Raw genomic sequence first — 21,830 nt, 5'->3', positions numbered from 1 at the left:
CTGGAGGAAATCAAGGTAACACCTGATTTATGCCATACTATCTCTCCTTTGCTCAGAATTTAGTGGTACAAAAGAACCTTTGGAAGCATTGGTGAAGGTAGGACAAATCTAGAGGAATGCTTGCAAGTCTTTTTAAGAAGTAATTAGACCTTCGGATCTCTGCCACTTCAGACAGCCAGATGACTACCTCCATTTTAAAACCAAGAAAACACTAGAGGTTTATTCTTTAAGAAAGTAAAACCCAAAGACTCTAATTTAGGGGACTATGTGCATACTTGAGAGAAGGATTAGCACATTGAAGCAGGGCAATTCAGTGCAAATTTTACCTAATGAATGTTGATACTCTCAGCCTACTTCCTTTATTCTGTTCAGCTCAGAGTATGCTGAAAGCAGGCTGTATTAGTTAGGGTTCTCTAGAGAAATAGAATCAACAAGAGATATCTATAAATATAAGATATCTAAAAACATCTCACACAACTGTGGGTATGCACAAGTCCAAATTCTGTAGGGCAGGTGGCAGACTGGCAACTCCAATGAAAATGTTCGATGAACTCCTCAGGCAATGAACTGGCAACTTTGATGAACTCCTCAGGAAACGCTTCGCTGGTCAGCCAAAGAAAAAGTGAAGGTCCTCTATCTGTCTCACTGAAAAGTCTTCAACTGATTGGATTAAATGCAGCTCATTGCATTCTATCATTGTGGAAGACATGCCCTTTTGTTGATGTGATCAGTCACAGCTGCAGCCAATTGACTGATGATTTAATAAACCAGTCTTCTGGTTTATTAACCAGCCACAAATGTCCTTGCAGTAATGGTTAGGCCAGTGCTTGCTTGACCAGACACCTGGGTACCATCACATGGCCAAGTTGGCACATGAACCTAACCATCACACAGGCTTATATCCTTATGGAAGACCATTCTCAGGGCAATCAAATTATTCCACTATAGACCCCAATGGCAGTACCACTAAGAGTCCCCTCTCTTAATGAGGCTCAGAGTTCACAAGCACAAACCACCCACACTGAGTTGCTAATCAGCTTTCGAAACTGTACCCTAAATATTAAGTCTGGGCAAGTCTGCTGAGACATTTAAAGAGAATCTCAAATATAAAACAAACAAAACTGAGCATACAAAAATAATTTGAGGAAAACAAACAATGCAAAGTGATTAAAACATTAAGAAGGTATTATAAAAGACAAAATGTTTTCTTGAACATTAAAAATGGTAGCAAAAAAGAATAATAATCAATAAAAGCAGTTAATGCTTGCAAAATAAAAGGGAAAATAAAGTGCAAAAATAAGAAAAGTCTGTATAGTGAAAGTCAGGTCCAAAGTCTGAATAATAAAAGCTCCAGATAGAAAACAGAAAGTTCAATGAGCAGGATATCATAATTTATATATTTTTTAGAAACAACTTTCAGAAGTGAAAGACCTGAGATTCCAAAATGTACCTAATTAATGCTTCTTTCAATGTATGAAAAGAGAATATACCAAAACATATTATCACAAACATTCAGAACAATGGAAACAAATATAAGATTTTAAAAGCTTCTCCAATGGGACATAAGGTTACCTAAAAGGTATCCAGAATAAGAAAAGCATTGAGTTTCTCAAGATTGGTTCAATGCTTTCAAAGTTTTGAGGAATAGTAACACCCAAATCAGTGGTCTATTCTAATGACTAATACATAGGAAGGTACAATAAAGGCAATTTCAGACATGCATGGTCTATAAAACTTGAATCAGTAAGCCAAAGTAGTACATGTTATATGAAATTTCATAACAAAAGAAGAAATAGGAAGAAATATGTTCCAGGGAATAATGGACACCAAAAAAGAAAAGATAAAGGAAATCTCTACTATGATGAAGAAAGATATCAAGATATCAGATTGCTTCATAGCTATAGATAATCAATCAAGGCCAGAGTGAGTCAGAAAACTCAGGGAAAGAATTGTTTAAGAAGATAAAATGATTAAATTCCAGTGGCTGAAAGTACTGAGAGGAGATCTATAAAAAATGGGGAAGAAGTTGGGTGAGATCAGGAAAAATCTGTGGAATTATAAGCTAATCAGGGTACAAAAATTAATTCTTGAGAAAAACTAATTTTGAAACAAAAGTAATCAAACATATAATGAAATAGCTGTGGAAAGCATTTAAATAGCCTTAAAAAGCAATGCAGGAATATTGATCTAAATTAATTTGTGATGACTATAGTCATATTGATAGGAATTGTGAGAGGGGGCAAGAAGAGAAGCTTTGTGTTGTGCCACATTCTCATCTTCATAGAACCCCGTTAGGAAACCATTAAAGTCATCCAAATCTGAGATGACTAGAAACTACCAAAACTATACAGTGAGAGGAAAGTCCAGGCCAGGATTTAAAGGAGATAGATACACCAAGACTCAGAGACTGGATGAAGATGGAAGGCAAGGAGGAGGAGCACAGGATGACAACACAGTTTGTGGACTAGTTGCCTGGATGGTGGTGAAAGGAATTTAGACACTGACGGCATTAGGAGGAGCCATGGTGGGAACCATAAGAAAATGCTCAACTCATTTTGGAGTAATTTGAGATTGAGGCATCTGTAAGACATAAAATGCAGCTCTTCAGGAGGCAGGGAAGAGTTCAGGATATACATACAGACCAGAGTTTCTCAAACTTAGTCAATTTTGACTCCCAGGTGACATAAAAAATGTCTGGGCCTTAAGGTCCAGAAATTTTGATTTTCAGAACTGGTGGGGGTGGGTAGGGCAGTAGTACTGGTATCTGATTAGTAGATTCCAGAGATGCTGTGCATCCATTAATATATAATATATAGACAGCTCAGTACTACATGTCACACCATGGTTTAGAATCTCTGATATATGTGAATATGGAAGAAGAGAAAGGGAGGGGGCTAACACTTACCATGCTCTTTTTATGTGCTGGGCATGACCTAAAATTTTATGAGAATTAACTCATTAAATCTCCACAACAACTCTATGGGATAGCTCCTTTTTAAGCCTTTTTATACAGATGAGGATAAAAGGTTCAGAGGAATTTTATAACTTGTCTAAAATCTCAGAATTAATAAGGAGAAGGGTATCTTAAATTTGGTCTGGCATAATGGCCCACTCAATCACTCTGTCACATAATTTTATTGAGGTGGAATGCAGAAGCATATATAATATTACAGCAATATTCTAATATTTTGTTCATACAATCCCTGTGGCTTCTAGTAGAAAAGTACTAGAAATGGCAAGATTCTGTCCCTAGATTTTCCTTTTTTAAGAGCTGTGCTTAGGATCCAGAAGACACTGAGGAGAGAGACCAAGGAGGCCTTAGGTCCTTTGCACTGGGGATTTGGGATTACTCTAGTGATACAGAAAATGAATAGAAAATTCAGTCCCAGAGTATCTAATCATTCTCCTATGTTAATGGATATAAGCACAGGCTCAGTAATTTCCACTCTTAAGGTGTTTACTGAACTTGGGAGGAAATCATATGGGTAGGATAACTTTCTGCACTTCTAATCAACTTCTCCAGAAGTAGCCTTTAGCAACTGAGCTCCCACATACTAACTGTTGGCCTTTTCTATGGCTTGGGGTGGCTCACTTATGCCAAGCCATCATCTGCTGGGTCTTTGGGAATAGGGTAATGTTTCTTAGTGTTTCATACCAAAATGGTGCCCATGCTGAACTTCCCTTATCTATAACCTAAGTAACAAGAACGTCAAACTTTCTCTGAAGAAAATAGCAAATGGAGCAGAACCAGTGGTACTGCCTCAGTCCCTGCCTCCACTGCTGTCTTTTTCTCCTTTCCTGCTGCTCTTCATCTTCTTCCTAATTTTTTGTATCTCTTCATCTTTCTTTGTAAAGTCAGTTTGGAAGAATTTTCACTGTAATGTCTTTTCTCACTTTTCATTGAAACCATGAAACTTTTCCTGAACTTCCTGAACTTCAAGGTCATCCTCAGTCACAAAGGGTCCCCAACCTGAGCTTTATTCCTTTTATCAGATGGAGATTCTGTCTGATTTTCTTCCCTGTGTAAAGGCAATGCTCTTGTGTGTGTGTGTGTGTTTCCAATCCAAGTGGAGTTATAGAGTGGTGTGCTTTCTGACCAGTTCATTTCTTCTTTGCTTTCTCTGAAACAGTTACATAGGACTCCTTCCTCTTTCAATTGTGGCATTACTCATAACTTCATTAAATATAGAAGGAATTGACAATTGGGAACATGCTATGGTAGTAATACTTTTTTTTTTTAATTTTTGAGGGTTACTTTAGTGATATTTTTTCTGGATTTTCAGCTTCACATCTGTAATGGAACTGAATCCCTTGTTGTACCAGGGCTCTTTCCCTTATTTTTGAGGGTATGTGAAGACAGGTGTAGATCACTGCTCTTCCCTCTTCCTCAAATCTTATGAATGATGAAGATTTAGGTAGTTCTTGTAAATACCTGCATTTTATTGCATTTTTCAGTTCATGCATTGTCGTAAATAGAATTGAAATTTTCATCCATTTCTCCATATATTTCTGGAGAATGTGTTATTTTCTATGGAAAATTTTCCTTGTTCTCCACAAATATTCTTTCATTTATCAGGATTCTGATGAAAAATGGCACAGTGATAACTTTTGGTCACAGAATAGAGTGCCACAAGTACTGTTAAGGTTGTTTGATTGTCCAGCTATGTAGCAAGGGTCCTCCTTTGCAAAGGAAAAGATCTGTATATTCCTTTTAAAAACCAATGCAAATATTATGACAATAATATTGGGATTTATTAGGATTTTATTCTTTCAATATGCAAACTTGACTTCTCCATCTTGTTTCCTAGAAGAAAATTTAAATTTTGGTCCATAATATGTGCCACGTACTTTACAAATACAACTGAAAGATAAATCTCCTTATTGTGTTCTCCAGATGAGGAAATGGTTATATGACTTGATTGAGGTCATACAGTTAATATTGCAGAACCCACCAAAGGAATGGAAGGAAAGTAAAGGAGACTGTGACAGAAGGGAGAGAATTCTGGAGCATTGTTTCAAAATGACCCTGAACTTGGGAATCATCATGGGAATATGCCCTCAGCCAAAATGATGATAGCAGAGAGGTGACTGACCAGGCTTTGTACCAAACTCTAAATATGCACATAAACCCATGGACTCAGAGTGGGTCAATTAGGATCAGCAACTGAGAAAGATTTAATCAGTATGTATTTTTTATAATAGTGTTCCTTTCCTGAGATGGCGAGGTGAGGAATTTTGGGATAAGCCTCCCTGGTGAAGCAAGTCACAATTTTCATATTAGTATGCGTAATTTTAAAAGCCTATTATATACTATGCTGTAATATATATTTTGTTGAAATAAAAGATTAGAGTTATACATAACAAAGAGAAAGAGTAGAAAATAGGGCTCTGCAAAATATTATTGTTTTGTGTGATATCCAGAAGATAATCTGCCAGGCACTCCTTTCAGTGGGACCAGATTTATCTGTCAGGGGATCTGGTTAAGTATGTCTGTAATTCCTATTTATCAGATGTATCACTGGTTTTGTAAAGTTGGACAACACTGATGTATGAAAATAGCCTTAGAATATAATAATGCCAGTTAAGAACATTATTTAAATCTAATTATAATTATTTCTATGAAAGCATAGCATCAGGTATTTATGTGTACTGTAATATTTATCTTACCATCATAATTGTTTTTAAAATATTAATACCCAATGAGAATCTGAATGCATAATATATACTTCTATCTTCTTTTGGCTATGCCCATTAAATTGCATGGTTAAATAGCTTAAAATTTGTTAGTTTGAATTTTGTTCTAAAGCATGTATTTTAAAATTTCACATTTTAATAAAGCCACAAATAAGGCATGTATCATCAATTTCTATATTTTTCTTGGTACTTACTTGAAAACTTCATGTGAATTGCAACATAGCACACAACTTGTGATCTGAGTATACATCATATTCACTAGAACTCCTAGACAGAGTGTGAGTCAGCAAACAACCTGGCTTAGTCTGTGAAGCCCACAGGTATATTTCATAGTTTGAACTTATATTCCTGTATTGATTTAGTAAATCTACTGACTTTAATTGTTTAACCTCAACTCACATTTTATACTGTTTATAGCTAATATTGTTCAAATTCAAAACTCATTTTTTGAAATTAATAAAATAAGAAAGCTATATGTAAAGTAATTTAGAATTTATAACTATTGAATGTTTAGAAGTTTGCATTCACAATTCCTTTAAGGTGAATTCCTTAAAGACATGGATATTGTCTCATACATCTTTCTTATACTCTTGCTATATCATAGATAATAATTTAATTGCTATATTACAGATAATAATTATTATAGATAATAATTTACATAGGAAAAACTTTGTTTTACTTCTATTCAATCTATATTAATATATGTCAAATGCCTATAAAAATTATTTTACATAAAAGCTTGATTCCATTATAATTTTAAGTAGATTAAATAATAGTAACTTAAAAGGGTGTAATCTTTCCTTAACTTTTAAAGAAAACATGAAATTAGATATCTCAAAAATCTATTTCATTGGTCCTCATGGAGTGGTGCCTGTCCACTCATGTTTGGCAAGGAAGAGTTGGAGGTCTAGTCTGTTCACTCCGGCAGACTATTGCCCAGAAAAGGTCTTTGGGGAGGTCAAGAGAAGAGCAGTTATGATATGACAGCACACCACATGCTTTGGAAGGCAGTAAGAACTATGAGATAAAAAGGCTGTCAGTGCTGCATTCAACAGCCAAACCAATAGCTGGTCTACCACCTGAAGACCAACTATTGTAGGCACATACAGAGGGGGCAGCAGCCATTGTGGACAAGTGTCCATGGGGCTGCTGAAGGGCCCAAGGAGCACAGTGTGCAGCCTTAGGTGCTGCAGTCACTGCTCCAAGTAGAAGCCCAAATCTCAGTCTCACATATCAAACACTTCTGTTTCTACCTGATGTATACTTTTAATGACATTTAAACTATTTTCAATGTGACTGCTCAAATACTACATACAATTTCTGCAAATTAGGGTTTTGTTATTATCAAGCATTTGAAATTAAAAAATAAAATTTGGTTCCAAACTGGTTCAACATTGAATTTGTAAATGATGGATAATGCTTTCACATTATTTAAATATCATCCCAATAATATACATTTTTGGATGATTTTCAAAATGATTTTGAACTATATTATTTACTTTTGCATTCATTTTTTATTGTTGATGAATTTTAAACTATTGTGGTTACATTAAGAACTTATACCAGTTACTGTCTAATTCAAAAACCTTGAAAAATTTGGTTGAGAAGCAAGTACAAATTTTCATTAAGAATTATGACGATTGGATCTTCAAGGGAAGATGGCTCAGTAGGCAGCTCAAGACTCACTCCTCCTACAAAGCAGCTAGTGGGCAGGCAAGAACTAGCTGAAATAACTGTTCTGGAGCTCTGGATGTCAGGGGGTCACTGTACAGCATCCAGGGAAGTGCAGGAGGAAGAGGTTGAGAAACTGAAGTAAAGAATTGTCAGTAGCTCACTCCATGGTGGTAGTTGGCTCCCAGCCCCCACTCTTGAGGCTAGCCACCTCTGGGTCCAGTCTCTGGCTGGCTGCTGCAGCTGAAGAGAAATACAGAAGTACCCTGACCCAAGAACAGGGAGGATATGTCCAAGCACTAATCAGGCTTTTGGTGTGCAAATTTGGTTCACTGGATCTAGGTCTGAGTTGCTGTTTCAGCCTGACCTGGGCAGGGGAAGCCTTGGCCATTGCTCCAATCCAGCCCCAACAGAGGCGAGAAGGTGGTGAAGCTTTAAAGATGCAGGGCCTCCTCAGGGCTGTGGGGAACAGTTTGCTGAAGAGTGCCATCTGCTGGGAAATCCAGGAAAGTACAGCTTTGGGGAGTCACCAAAAGGCTTCTGGCATCTTTCCTGACCCTCTGCCCAGGGTTCTTTGGAGTTGATCTGTACCCTCTTTGTGGGCCCCAAACCCTGTTTTGGCTGGGAAATACTAATTTGGGAAAGTCCTCTTGGGGATGACCAGCCTACCAGAATTTGCTCTCTAATCACAAGCAGGTAGAGGTGATGAAAGGAGAGTAAAAACATTTACAGAGAGAGAAAAAACAAAAACAAACAGAACAGATCAAGATCTCAGAAAAGTAACAGAGGAAAGGGAGCTTATTCCTGTGGATGAAACTGTTGCACAAACAGTACAGTCTTAAAAATTGTACTACATACCCAGAGCAAGAATCAGATGAAGAACAGCTGGAAAAATCTGATCAGTTAAACATGGGCAATTATATAGGACTAGAATAAGTTGACCCAAATGTCCAAGAAGGTCCTTAATACAAAGCCAATCAAGAATAAAACCCTAGGTAAGAGAGAGGAACAGATCTCAGAGTAAAGTCATCAAGATAATCAGATGCCTAGACTTTGGCAAAAAATTACAAGCCATACTAAGAAACAAGAATATATGACCCAGCCAAGAGAAGGAACTAAAACTTAGAAGGAGACACAGAATTTGTAAAACTCATCAAAGATGCTCAAAAAAATCTCCCAAATCAAGGCAAGGAAATCAAGGAAAAAATGGCTAAAGAGATAAAGGATATTGAAAGAAGACACTGGGTTAGCATAAGAAGAATTTGAAAGCATAAACATAAAATTAACAGAAATGACATGAATGAAAGGCATAATGGAGAGACTAAAAGTATACTAAAGGCATACAACAGCAAATTTGAACAGGCAGAATGAAGAATCTGTGCATTACAGGACATGAGTATCAAAATCTTACTGACAGAACAGATAGAGGAAAAAAATGTAAAAAAAACTGAGTTGGGTCTCAGGGATTTGAATGATAGCACAAAGAACAAAAACATACCTTCATGGGTGTCCCAGAAGGAGAAGATAAGGGAAAAGGGCCAGAAAGAATATTTGAGGAAATAATGGTCAAAAATTTCCCAGCTCTTATGAAAGACTTAAAGATACATGTCCAAAAAGTGTACCATACAGAGCAAATTCTCATAGACCTACTCTGACACAACACTAATCAGAATGTCAAATGCCAAAGATAAAGAGAGAAACCTGAAAGCAGCAAAATAATAGTGATTCACCACATACAAGGGGATCATAATAAGATTAACTGCCAAATTCTTATTAAAAAACGTGGAGGCAAGAGGGCAATGGTATGACATATAATGAAACAGAAAAGCTTCCAGCCAAGAATCTTTTATCTGGCAAAACCATCCTTCCAAAAATAAGGGACAGTTTAAAATACTCACAGATAAACAGAAACAGAAAGTTTGTCAATATAAGACCTGCCCTATAAGAAATACTGAAGGGAGTTCTGTAAGCCACAAGGAAAGGATAGGAGAGAGAGGCTTGGAGAAGAGTGTGGAAATGAAGATTATATGTAAGGGTAATTAAAAGGATAAAAATAGAGACAAAAATAAGATATGACATTTAAAAACCAAAGGATAAAAATGTTGAAGTACTACCATCTTAGTAATGACAATGAATTTTAATGGATAAACTCCCCAACAAAAAGACACAGGTTGTTAGAATGGATAAAAATATATGATCTAACTATATGCTATCTGCAAGGGATACACTTTAGACCCAAAGTCACAAATAGGTTGAAAGTAAAAGGTTGGAAATAGAAATTCCACAAGCAGTAACCAGAAAAGACCTGGGGTATTTATACTAATAACAGACAAACTAGGCTTTAAATGCAGAACTGTTAATAAAAGACAAAGAAGGACACAATATTTCACTAAAAGGGACAATCCACCAAGAAGAAATAACAATTAAAATATTTATGCACCTAACCTGGTGCCCCAACATACACAAGGTAAACACTGGCAAAACTGAAAGGAGAAAGAGACACCTCTACAATAATAGTTGGAGACTTCAATGCAGTACTCTCATCAATAGATAGAACATCTAGAGAGAAGATCAATGAAGAAACAGAAAACTTGAATAATATTTTAAATGAACTAGCGCTAACAGATATATACAGAACACTGCACTGCAAAACAGCAGGATATACATTCTGTTCAAGTGCTAGCAGTTCATTCTCCAGGAAAGACCACATCTTGGGTCACAAAGCAAAGCTCAATAAATTTAAATCAACTGAAATTATACAAAGCACTTTCTCTGACACAATAGAGTCATGAAGTTGGAAATCAATAAAATGCAGAGAACTGGGAAATTCATAAATATATGGAAGTTAAACAACCCATTCTTAAAAAATTAGAGGGTCAAAGAAGAAATTACAAGAGAAATCAATAAATATCTTAAGGTGAATGAAAATGAGACCGCAACATATCAAAACTTTTGGGATGCAGGTGATGTCATCAACATGGCAGCATAAACAGCTACTGTAAACTTCTCTCCAGAGATTCAGTGAAAAAAAAAGGACAATTCTGAATTGTTTGAAACTCTGGAGGAGGATATAGACTGGAGAAAAACCCTGCAAATGCTGAATTGAAGAAAGAGAAAAAATATCAAGCAGGAATTTTCTGTCTCCCCTCCCCCTCACTTGGTCTCCATGCAGGAACACACAGAAATGGCAGATGGGACCTCTCCAACCAGAGACACAGATCTTAAAATCTTACAGCAGTGAAAAATACCCTCACTGTTTGAAGACCTGGTAGACAGGGGAGGACATTTCAAGGCCAAAATCAGTGAGGGACAAAGACACTGAGAAAACATGGACAGAGATGTGTTTCCAGCCCTAGGTCTGAAAGCCCTCCTCCCAGCCTTGATGGAAGCAGCAGCAGGTGGCCATGCTCCCAGACAGCAGCCTCTGAGGGAAATTAAGTTACTGAACAGCACCATCTGCTGGACAGTCTGCACATCTTGTATGGGAACCCAGCCTTGCTATGGCTGAGAAATAGGGAAGACCCAACTGTTAAAGCAGGGCCCCAAAACAAACCCAGATCTTGCTAGCTAGTGGAAAACAGAGCACCACTGGAAGCCAGCAGATTGTATTACCACACACAGTGAACTTGCTGGGGGGCCCAGTGCCTACCTACCATCCCTGTGGCAGGCCACAATGGACATCTGATTTTGAGGGGAAGATTGAGGGAAAGAGCCAATCTGACAACTGGCCAGGGGAAAAAAAAAGAAAAGACAGAGACCAAAGTCAACCAACAAGAAAACCTTAGGAAAAAGAGAGAAAATAACCTCCAGAATAAACCAATCAAGGAAATCAGATGCCTAGACACCAAAAAAATCATGGGCTACACTAGGAAATGGGAAGATATGGCCCAGTCAAAGGAAGAAACTAACATTTCAACTGAGATTCAGAAGTTTAAACAATTAATTATAGATGTTCAAACAAACCTTTTAAATCAAATCAGTGAGGAGAGAGAGCATGTGACAAAAGTGATGAAGGACATAAAGAAGACACTGGGTAATCATAAGGAGGAATTCATAAGCTTGAAAAAACAAAAGGCAGAATTTATGGAATGAAAGACACAATAGAAGAGATGTACACACAATGGAGACATACAACAGCAGACTTAGAGAGAGAGGAGAAAGGATTAGTGAGATGGATGACAGGACATCTGAAATCCTGCACACAAAGGAACAGATAGGGAAAGAATGGAAGAGTATGAGCAGGGTCTCAGGGAACTGAAGGACAACATGAAGCACATAAATATACTTGTTATAGGTGTCTCAGAAGGAGAAGAGAAGGGAAAAGTGGCAGAAGGAATAATAAAGGAAATAATAAATGAAAATTTCCCAACTCTTATGAAAGACATAATATTACAGGTCCAATAAGCACAGAGTACCCCAGGCAAAACTGATCCAAATAGACCTACTCCAAGACACTTACTAATCAGATTTTCAAATGTCAAAGACCAAGAGAGAAACCTGAAAGCAGCAAAAGAAAAGCAATCCATCACATAAAAGGGAAGCTCGATAAGACTAAGTGTGGATCTCTCAGCAGAAACCATGGAGGCAAGAAGGCAGTGGTATGACACATTCAAGATAAGGAAAGAGAAAAACTGCCAACCAAGAATCCTATATCCAGCAAAGCTGCCATTCAACAATGAGGGAGAGTTTAAAATATTTACAGATAAACAGACACTGAGAGAGTTTGTGAACAAGAGGCCTCCTCTACAGGAAATACTAAAGGGAGTGCTACAGACAGATAGGAAAAGACACTAGAGAGAGGTTTGGAGAAGAGTGTAGAAATGAAGATATTGGGAGGTGGAAAGAGGGTGGAGATAGGGCATTTGATATTGAGGGAGTACAGAGTATTCTGGAGGATTGATTGTGTAGATCTAGAGATGGATAACATGGTGCTGGGTGATGGTAGCACAATAATGTGGGTACACTGAAGGAGGATGACTGTGAGTATGGTTAGAAGAGGAGTGTTGGGGGTCTGTGCAATGCCAGGGGGAAGGATGAAGAATGAAGAATGGGACCGTGTAGCTTGGTGAAACCTAGAGTGGTCAATGAGTGTGATTGAATGTACAAATATAAGAATGTATTTGCATGAGGGAGCAGTACGAAGGGATGAAGTTGTGAGGTATGCAATGAAGTGAATGCACCATGAGGACAGTAGGTTGAGTGAAATAAATCAGAAATGAAAAGACAAACATCATAATGCCTCACTAATATGGACTAATAATAATGTGTAAACTCTGAGAATTGAATATGGGAGCATGGGTTATGAGGGGAAGGCTTGTGTAAAGGTTCCTAGATTGTAGGCCCTTACAGCAGTCACATTTATTCATGAGCTGGAACAGTGACTGCCAAATTTTGAGATTCTGAGCTGTTTGTGTGTGACATGGTCAGTCCCTGGAGCTTCTGGTGTCTGTGTGGCACCTGGGACTCAGAGCTGGAGTTTGGCAGCTGTGAGTGCTGGCACTGCCCCATGAATCAGCTGTTAAAGAGGCTAAAAAGGAGATCAGACTTCAATTGGAGATATGAATGAAATGGGGGTAGAACAGACTAAAGGGTATAGGATGATGTTGACCATGTTTTAAAACTTTAGCTTCTGTGTGTGACCAAAGGAAAAAATGGCTATATGGTGCAAAATATATATTTTCTGTAGCACACTATATAATTTAACTTGTATGGTCAGTTTACTCAAATGCCATAACTACATTGAACCTTGACTAGGGACTGAGATTTTGTTGATGTTTACAGGTTAGCATGAAGCCCTGGTACAATCCTGAGCAATTTAGGCAGGGAATAAAAAGTATTTGCAAAGCCCCCTTGAGGGACTGTGGAAAAATGTGGAAATATTAAACATCCCCAACTGGGAAAATCCTGATATTCTTGCAAGCATTAGGGAGCACCAGCTTAGTAGGTTGAGCCCTTAATTTTGGGACTTGATCTTATGAAGCTTGTTACTACAAAGGAGAAGCTAAACCTACTCATAATTGTGTCTAAGAGTACACAGGGAGCCTCTTTTGTTGCTCAGATGTGGCCTCTCTCTTTAAGTCAACTGAGTAGGTAAACTCACTGCCCACCCCCCTATGTGGGACATGACTCCCAGGGATATAAATCTCAATGGCAATGTGGAAAGTCACTCCCAGGGATGTATCTGGACCCTGCGTCATGTGATTGAGAAAGCCTTGTGGAGCAAAAAGGGGGAAGAGAATTGAAACAAAATAAATTTTCAGTGCCTGAGAGGTTTCAAATGGAGTCAAGAGGTCATTCTGGAGGTAACTCTTTTGCATTATATAGATATCTCCTTTTTAGTTTTTAGTTTATTAGAATAGTTAGAAGGAAATATCTGAAACTGTTGAACTGTAATCCAGTTTTCTTGATTCTTGAAGGTGATCATATAATCATATAGCTTATATGGTATGGCTGCATGATTGTGAAAACCTTATGGCTCACACCCCCTTTACCCGGTGTATGGACAAATGAGTAGAAAAATGGGGACAAAAAGTAACTGAATAATAAGGAGGTAAGGGGTATGGGTCATTTTGGGTGTTCTTTTTGCTGTTATTTTTATTCTCATTTTTATGTTTTGGAGTAATGAAAATGTTCAAAAATTGATTGTGGTGATGGACGCACAACTATATGATGATACTGTGAATAACTGTTTTATACTTTGGATGATTGTATGGTATGTGAATATATTTCAATTAAAAAATTAAATAAAAGGAAATGAGGAGGGAGGGCTATGGCAGGTTTTGAGTGTTCTCTTTTACTTTTATTTTTATTCTTATTTTAATTTTTATTTTTTGGAGTAATGAAAATATTCACAAATTGATTGTGGTGTTGAATGCACAACTATATGATGAAACTGTGAACAACTGTTGTACACTTTGAATGACTGCATGGTAAGTGAATATATCTCAATAAAATTACAAATAAAAAAAGCTTATGGGTTGCAGCAACATATCCAAACTTATGGGATGCAGCTGAGAGGGAAATTTATAGCCCTAATCACCTAAATTAAAAAAAGAAGAAAGAACTAAATCAATGACTTAACTCCACACCTGGACAAACTAAAAAAAGCACAACAAACTAATCCAAAACAAGCAGAAGAAAGAAATAACAAAGATCAGAATAGAAAAAAAATGAAATTGAGAATAAAAAAGCAATAGAGAGATTAACAAAACCCAAAAGTTGGTACTTTGAGAAGATCAATAAAATTGAAAAACACTTAGCTAAATCACAAAGGAAAAAAAGAGAAAATGCAAATAAATAAAATCAGAAACGTGAAGGGAGGCATTACTACTGACCCAGCAGAAATAAAAGGGATCATAAGAGGATATTATTAACAACTGCCTAACAAATAATGAAGCAAATTCCTAAAATCAGTAGACAACCAAAATTTCTCTAGAAGAAACTGTAGACCACAACAGACCAATTATAAGTAAAGAGACTGAATCAGTTATCAAAGCCTCCCAACAAAGAGAAGCCCAGTACCAGATGGCTTCACAGGTGACTCTACCAATCATTCCAAGAAGAATTAATAACAATCTTGCTCAAACTCTTCCAAAACACTGAAGAGGAGAGGAGACTATTACCTCATTCTGTGAATACCTACCCTAATACCTAAGCCAGATAAAGATATTACAAGAAAATTACAGACCAGTTTCCTAATGAATATAGATGCAAAAATCCTCAACAAAATACTTGCGAATTGAATCCAACAGCACATTAAAATAATTATAAACCATGATTAAGTGAATTTATTCCAGGTATGTCAGAATGGATCAACTTAAGAAAATCAATTAATGTAATTCACCATATTAACAAATTGAAGGGGTAAACGCCATGATCATCTCGATTTATGTAGGAAAGGCATTTGACAAAATCCAGCATCATGTCTTGATAAAAACACTTCAAAAGATAGGAATAGCAGGAAATTTCCTCAATATGATTAAGGCCATATAGGAAAAACCCACAGCTAACATCATACTCAGTGATGAAAAACTGAAAGTTTTCCTGCTAAGATCTGGAAAAAGACAACGATGCTGTTCTGGTTTGCTAATGCTGCCATTATGCAAAACAACAGAAATGTATTGGCTTTTATAAAGGGGTTTTATTTGGTTACAAATTTACAGTCCTAAGGCCATAAAAGTGTCCAAACTAAGGCATCAACAAGAGGATACCCTCACTGAAGAAAGGCCGATAGTGTCTATAACACCTTGTTCAGCTGGGAAGGCACATGGCTGGCATTTGCTGGTCCCTTGCTCCCAGGTTCTGGTTTCAAAATGGCTTTCTCCATAATGTCTCTGGGCTGTCTTAGCTCTTCTTCTTCTCTCGCAACTCCTGTTAGTACTTGAATATTTCTCCCAGAGTGTTTCCCTCTAAGCGTCTGGGGGTCCTCTCTCAGCTTCTCTGGGGCAAACTCTGGGCTTCATCCCTTAGCTTAGCATCTCCAAATGTCCATCTGTCTGCATCTCCAAGCATCTCTAAGCATCTCTGTCAGCTCCCAAGCATCTCTTAAAGGACTCCAGTGATCTAATTAAGATTCACCCTGAGTGGGTGGGGCCATACCTCCATGGAAATATCTAATCAAAATGTCTCACCTACAGGTGGGTGAGTCACATTTCTATGGAAACAACCTAATGAAAAAGTCACACCCTAATAAAAAAGATTAATAAGTGTGCCCCCACAAGACTGCATTAAAGAACATGACTTTTGTGGGGGACATCATAGATCCAAACTGACACAGATACCCATTGTCACCACTGTTATTCAATGCTGAGCGAATAGTACTAGCTTGAGCAGTTAGGCAAGAAAAAGAAATATAAGGCATCCAAATTGGAAAGGAAGAAGTAAAACTTTCCCTATTTGCAGATGACGTGATGCTATATATAGAAATTCCTGAAAAATCTACAGCAAAGCTATTTGAGCTAATAAACCAGTTCAGGAAAATGGTGGGATACAAGAGCAACACACAAAAATTAGCAACCCCAGGATAAAATCAAGAACAGATCTCTATTTACAATAGCAACTAAAAGAATCAAATATCTATGAATAAAATTAACCAAGGATGTAAAAGACTTGTACAGAGATGACTATAAAACATTGCCAAAAGAAATCAGAGATCTAAATAAAAAGACCAATCCATGTTCATGGATTGGAAGACTAAATATTGTTGAGAAGTCAATTGTACCCAAATTAATTTACAGATTCAATGCAGTCCCAATCAAAGTTCCAACAGCCTATACCTGAAACTATCAAACTACAATCCAGAACCCATGAATCTTGAAGACAATTGTATAAAAATGTAGCTTTTAAGGGGTGACAATGGGATTGGGAAAGCCATAAGGACCATGCTCCCCTTTGTCTAGTTTATGGATGGATGAGTAGAAAAATGGAGGAAGGAAACAAACAAACTAACAGACAAAGGCATCCAGTGTTCTTTTTTACTTTAATTGCTCTTTTTCACTTTAATTATTATTCTCGTTATTTTTGTGTGTATGGTAATGAAGGTGTCAGGGATTGATTTTGGTGATGAATGTACAACTATGTAATGGTACTGTGAACAATCGAATGTACAATTTGTTTTGTATGACTGCATGGTATGTGAATATATCTCAATAAAATGAATATTTAAAAAATAAAAAAAAATTCCAACAGCCTACATTGCTGTTGGAAAATAGAAAAACCAATTATCAAATTTATTTGGAAGGATAAGGGGCCCCGAATAGCCAAAAACATCTTGAAAATGAAGAATGAAAAGTTGGAGGACTCACACCTCCTGACTACAAGGTATATTACAAAGCAACAGTGTTCAAAATATCATGGTGCTAGTATAAACATAGATATATTGATCAAGGGAATTGAATTGAGAGTTTAGAAATAGACCCTAACATCTGTGGCCAATTGATATTTGACAAGGCTGCCAAGTCCACACAACTGGTACAGAAGAATCTTCTTCAGCAAATGGTGCTGGGAGAACTGGATATCCATATGTGAAATAAAGAAAAAGGAACCCTATCTCACACGTTATGCAAAAATTAACTCGAAATGGATCAAAAACCTAAATATAAGATCCTGGACTATAAAATTCTTAGAAGAAAGTGTGGGGAAGCATCTTGATGATCTTGAGGTAGGCAATGGTTTCTCAGACTTTACACCCAAAACACAAGCAACAAAATAAAAAAAAATAGATAAGTGTGACCTCCTCAAATTTAAAAACTTGCACTTCAAAGGACTTTGTCAAGATAGTGAAAAGGCAGCCTACTCAATGGGAGAAAATATCTGGAAACCACATATCCGATATGGGTCTACTATCCATAATATATAAAGAAATCCTACAACTCAACAATACAAAGACCAACAAACCAATTTAAAAGTGGGCAAAGATTTGAACAGACATTTTTCCAAAGAGGAAATGTAAATGGATAAAAAGCATATGCAAAGGTGCTCAAAATCACCAGCTATTAGGGGAATGCAAATCAAAACCACAATGAAATATCATTTTATACGAACTAGAAAGGTTACTATTTAAAAAATACAAGTTTTAGAGAGGATATGGAGAAATAGAAACACTCATTTTGCTGGTGGGAATGTAAAATTATGCAGCCACTGTGGAAGACAGTTTTGCAGTTCCTTAGGGAAGCTAAGTATAGAGTTGCCATATATAGATCCAGCAATCCTACTTCTAGGTACACCCAGAAGAACTGAAAGCAGGGATGTGAACAGATATTTGCACACCAATGTTAATATTGGTATCATTCACAATTGCTAAAGATGGAAGCAACACAAGTGTCCATCAACCAACGAATGGATAAACAAAAATGTGCTATTACATACGATGAAATATTATTCAGCTGTAGGAAGGAATGATTTCCCTATGTATGCAAAAAAATAAACCTTGAGGACTTGATGTTAAATAAAATAAACCAGGCACAAAAGGACAAATTCTGTATGTTCTCACTGATATGAAGTAATTGTAATATGAAAACTCATAGAATTAGAATCTAGAATCTAGATTACCAGGGATAGAATGGGAGTAGAGAATGGGGTGCTGATTATTAATTTGTGCAGGTTTTCTATTTAGATTGATTGTAAATGTTTGGAAATGGATAGTGGTGATGGTAGCTCATCACTGTGAGTGTAATTAGCAGCACTGAATTGTTTATGAATGTGGCTGAAACGGGAAACTTTAGGTTGTGCATGTCACTAGAAGGAAAGTTAGAAGTCAAAACAATATCCTGTTGTGGATATGGACAGTGATTAATAGAACAAATATGAGAATGTTCTTCTGTGAATGAAAATAAATGCATGACATTATTACAAGGTGTTAATAATAGTGTGGTATATGGATAAAACACACCTAATGTAAACTAAGGACTATAGTTAACAGTATTTTAATATTGTGGCTTCAAGGTAACAAAGGTATCAGACTAATGCAAAGTGTGATAACGGAACATTGTGTTTTTTCCATGATTTTTCTGTAAACCTGCAACTTCATTATTTAAAAAAAACTTGCAATCATTAAAAAAATACTTTGCTAAGTTAAAGAAACCAGATGCAAAGTACTACATATTGTATGATTACATTGCTATAAATGTAAATATAAATAAATCTATAGATACAGAATTAGATTAGTGGTTATGTAAGACTAGGGAAGGACAGAGTGATTAAGAAGTGTCTGCTAAGGGTGTGCGGTTTTTCTTTTTGAAGTAATGAAACTGTTGTACAATTGATTGCAGTGATGAATACACATCTCTGTGACTGAGTGCACATTTTTCAGGGGTTGTATGGTATGTGAATATATCTCAAGAAAACTGCTGTTAAAAAAAGAATTTTGATGATGCTTCACTTGGAAATACTATCTAAGAAGAAATAAAATAATTACAATTCTGTTTCAAATGCAAAATGGATAATATTGAATTTTGAATAATTCACAATATGGTAAATAATAAAAATACTGAATTTTTTTTATTGTACTGTGTAACATAACTTACATATTGAAAAGTTCGCAAAACATACTAGTAGTTTAATGAATATGCGATAAATCTGTGTAATCTCCACTTACGTTGTAAAATAAAATGTCAGAATATTTCATTCAGTTATTTTAGCTGTTTTATTAAGTAGGTATTTAAGTCCTTTTCACAGTTGCCTGACAGAAGCCGGCAGCCAGTGGTCCTGTCAGTGGTCGTCTTGTGACCACAAGTGGAAAACCTGGTTAGAATGAACCCTACATTGAAAGAAGTAGGTACAGAAAAGGATTGAGAGAAACTAGGCCTTGGCTTGACCTGAATCCTGGAAAACACTTGAGCTTTCTATTTCGTAGTTTTTAGGGTGATGAGTGCCTGCAAGTCATAATTTATTCTGGAGGTTGTTGCCAATAAGGTTATAGAGTTGGCTTGACTTGTGGTGAGGGCTCCCCTCAAAAATAACTTTAAGGCATCGGGTGGAGAGGTTTGTTTGGTCCTTGGCCAGTGTTGTCCAGCCCTGTAGGGTGGCGTCCGTGTAGACCCTTTGGAGCAGGTCTGGAGGCCGAGGCCGCTCCCGCCCTTCCTCAGTGGTGCACTAGCCACAGGCGGCTCTGAAGTGAGTAAGCTCCTGTAGGGACACGCCAAGTTCCAGGCCATAAACAGCCACTGTAACAAGGTGCAGGAGCGGGTTATAGCTGCTCTCCGTGAACCTAGGGCCCCACCTGGCTGTGTTTTGGGATAATCCTGATAGGATATTTAAGTAATGAAACAGTCTTACCCTCTCTGGGGACAGCTGCCAGCTGTTGCATCTTTTGGCCCGTGTGTAGCAGAGGCGCGTCCTCAGGGTCACGTGGTACAGCGGGCGGGGCGCTTTTTATTTGGCTCCTGCATTAGGTCTGAGCAGGCCTGGAATGATTGTCCGCCTCGGGGCGGACTTTAATTTGCGTTTCCGTGGCATCTGGGGCGTCCTTCTCCTCCCCTGAGGGGGCCGCGGTGGTGGCGGCTGCTTCTCTCCCTCACACCCGCGGCGCCTGTGGTGTAGCCGATGGCGACCCGGGGCCCTCAGGTCATCCTTCCACCGCCCCCAGGAGTCAGCGCCGCCACCTGGAGGTGAGCCCGTGGGACTCGGGCGTGTTGTTCGGGCCGAGCAGGAAGCACCTGGCAAGCGCCATGGGGTGTAAGACACACCCTTCAGGGAACCCTCAGGTTTATGCGGTTGCGCGGAGCGAAGGGGTTGGCGACAATGGCCCTTTGGTGATTCTGTGGACTTTGCTGAGGCGTTAATTCAGGCGTCTATTGGCGGAGGAGGCTTCTTTTAACTCCCTCGTAGGCGGTCAGCAGATCTGCTTTTTAGTGAACGTTTTTACCTTGGCTTTGGGGTTGTCTCCAAAAGACAGGGGTGACCTTGGCGTCTGTGTGGTCCTCTACCCAAGAGCCTGTTCATCCTTACTAGGGGGGCGGGGTAGACTTAAGAATAATTTTGGCATTTCCTGGTGGCAACGTTCACAGCACAGACACACACATATCTCAGACGACAGCAGCACACCAGAAAGTAAAACGGGCCCGCCAGACCCACTGAGCGGGTTAAGGAGCGTCAGTCCCCAGTCACCGTCCCTGATTGTCTCCTAGGCGTGGGCCCATTTCTCACTTGGTATGTGGATCCCATCCTTGGGGCCTATTGTCATTAGGGGCTCTGGGTGACAGTGTCCCTAGGGACATTTACCCCTTGGCTTGATGTACATCCAAGATAAGACTTAGACACCCTCTAGTATTTTAACACCTTCGTTTAAACAGCGTTCTTTCAAAATTGCCAGTGGGAACGTAGTGTTTTAGACACTTTATATTCAAAGAGTTGTGCAGTCGACTGATTGAAAGGGTCTGTGTGTAGAGATGGGTCTCAAAAATTGGAGGAGTCTATCCCATCTCTTATACCCATATTTAGTCTAGGTCAATTATTAGTTGCTTCTTTCATTTATAAAACTATAAGCTCTTAGAAAAATAAGCAATTTTAGAATTTTTAAAATTACATCTGTGTTAATGTAAGCCTAACATAAAATCTGGCAAAGGGTTACAGTAGACCCTTAGGTGACACAATGTCAAACCTGTAAGACACGTTATTGGCCTTTTAGCTTCTGTTAATTTCATAACTGTAATGTGTCCTTAAAATATACCACACAGCTATTAAATACAGCATAGCGTTTGATGCTTGGCCATTACTATTAGTCATAGAAAATAAGTTCACTTGAATAATTGGTGACTCTCATGGGTGAAAAGCTTAAATGGGAAAAAATGAATAACTGCAGTTTCTTTTCTGAACTCCAACTCGGTGTTTATCCCAGATTCACTCACTGGCTTTCTCCGGGTTGTAGCAGTGAATTTAATAAAAGTCAGAATTTCTTTTATGGAAACATCAGAATCCCATTCTACATAAAACCGCTAATCCAAATATCCTAGTATTGGGCCCCTAAT

At 37.9% G+C, this 21,830-nt stretch overlaps 1 protein-coding gene across 1 annotated transcript in view; it reads left to right on the top strand.

Moving 5' to 3' along the window:
• LOC119537384 (olfactory receptor 8D1) overlaps positions 1–20,645 on the top strand; it is a 40,420-nt gene extending 19,775 nt beyond the window's left edge. Inside the window, exon 3 of the mRNA XM_037839858.1 lies at positions 20,346–20,645. Coding sequence (XP_037695786.1) covers positions 20,346–20,645 — 300 coding nt within the window. The remainder of the gene's footprint in view (positions 1–20,345) is intronic.
• Positions 20,646–21,830: the final 1,185 nt, after the last annotated feature.

This window comes from Choloepus didactylus, chromosome 6, assembly GCF_015220235.1.
Source record: "Choloepus didactylus isolate mChoDid1 chromosome 6, mChoDid1.pri, whole genome shotgun sequence".
NCBI classification, from domain to species: Eukaryota; Metazoa; Chordata; class Mammalia; order Pilosa; family Megalonychidae; genus Choloepus; species Choloepus didactylus.
Note: the sequence above shows the minus strand (reverse complement) of the source record. Positions and strands in the feature narration are given on the sequence as shown.